Below are 1763 nucleotides of genomic sequence, written 5' to 3'. Positions count from 1 at the left end.
GCTGCTCTTGCTCCATTGCTTCTTCAAATTTGTCTTCCTCCAAAACTCCCTGGACTAGTGTCTCTATTGTGTCCACCATCATGCATTCTCTAATAGAATCCTTTGGGTAACTCATAGAAGTGAAAACATTGAACACCATCTTCTCTTTTTGCAGTCTTAGGACCAACACTCCCTTTTTTATATCAATTATAGCCCCAGCTGTTGCTAGGAATGGTTTTCCAATATGAATGATGCATTGGCCTCTTCCTCCATGTCGAGCACTACAAAATCTGCTGGGAATATGAACTCTCCCACCTTTACCAACAAGTCTTCCACCACTCCATGGGAAAACTTGAATGTCCTATCAGCTAGTTGGAGTGTCATCCTTGTTGGTTTGGCCTCTTCAATTCTCATTCTCTTCATCATGGATAGGGACATAAAGTTGATGCTGGCTCCTAGGTCACACAATGCTTTCTCAATATTAATATCCCCTATGATGTATGGGATTTGGAAGCTCCCAAGGTCCTTCATCTTTTGGGGAAGCTTCTTTTGTATAATGGCATTACATTCTTCTGTGAGCACTAGAGTTTCCTTTTCTCCCCAGTTTCTTTCCTTAGTCATGAGTTCCTTTAAGAACTTGGCATATAGTGGCATTTTCTCTAGTGCTTCAGCAAAATGTATGTTAATTTGAACCTTCTTAAAGATCTCCAAGAACCTAGAAAACTGGCAGCCTTTGTGGGTAGGGTGCCTTTGGTACATAAGGTTTCAAGACTTGTTTTGGTAGGGCTGGAGTTTGTGTCTCTTCTTCTGCCTTGATTTCTGGGTCATTTGTAGCCTCTTCTTCTTGCAAGTTGTGGCTTGAGGATGTCTCCTTCACCACCATCCCATTTCTTAGTGTGATGGCCTTTCATTTCCCTCTTAGACTGGTCATGGTATCACTAGGGAATGTATTTGTAGGCATTGGTATCTGCTTGGATAGGTATCTAAATTGTGATTCCAATTTTGTGATTGTTGCCCCTTGATTCTTGATGTTGGATTTGGCCTCTTCTTGGATTGCATCTATCTTTTTTTCAGCTTGTACTTGTCTCTCTGCAACAGTAGCAATGTTCCCTACTAACCGTGCCATCATGGCTTCCAATCTTGCAAAATTGTCACTGTCATCACTTAGTTGTGGGGTTGGGGATGATACATTTTGAGAATAGTTGTTGTGTGGTTGTTGGTTGGAGTGGTAGGGGGCATTATGTGGGTTATGGTAGGATCTATAGTTGTGAGATTGATGGTTGGGGTTGTTGTACTGGTTAGAGTGGTATGGTTTGTGGTCTTGGGTATGGCTCTGTTGGTTTCTCCACCCAAAATTTGGGTGGTTCTTCCAACCTGGGTTGTAAGTTTTAGCATTGGGATCATATGGTTGTCTAGATGAATTGTTCACATAGTTAGCTTGCTCCCATTCACATTCAACTTCTGGGCTTTCTCCTTCTTGCATAGGTGCTTGAGCATTGATGGCTGAAACCTTGTTCTTCTCCATTTGCTTGGTTAGAGCTACTAGTTGAGCTGTGATCACCTTGTTTTGAGCCAGCAAAGCATCCATATGGTTTAGCTCCATCACTCCCCTTCTTAGGTTTCTATCAGAGGCATAGAAATACTCATTGTTGGCCATAGTTTCTATGATATCTATGGCCTCTTCAATTGTCCTCTTGGTATTGACGGAACCTCCTGAAGAGTGATCCAAGGCTTTCTTTGCCTCTTGTGAGAATCCTTCATAGAAAATGTGCAGCTGTACCCAT

The 1763-nt window shown here is 42.2% G+C and overlaps 1 protein-coding gene across 1 annotated transcript; it reads right to left on the bottom strand.

The window, feature by feature from the left end:
• On the bottom strand, positions 205–738 carry LOC107640676. The gene has a single exon (XM_016344180.1). The coding sequence runs from the start codon at positions 736–738 to the stop codon at positions 205–207; it is 534 nt and encodes a 177-aa protein (XP_016199666.1).

This window comes from Arachis ipaensis, chromosome B05 (genome assembly GCF_000816755.2).
Source record: "Arachis ipaensis cultivar K30076 chromosome B05, Araip1.1, whole genome shotgun sequence".
Taxonomy (NCBI): domain Eukaryota; kingdom Viridiplantae; phylum Streptophyta; class Magnoliopsida; order Fabales; family Fabaceae; genus Arachis; species Arachis ipaensis.
The sequence above is the reverse complement of the archived record's forward strand: the minus strand, read 5'-3'. Positions and strand labels throughout refer to the sequence as shown.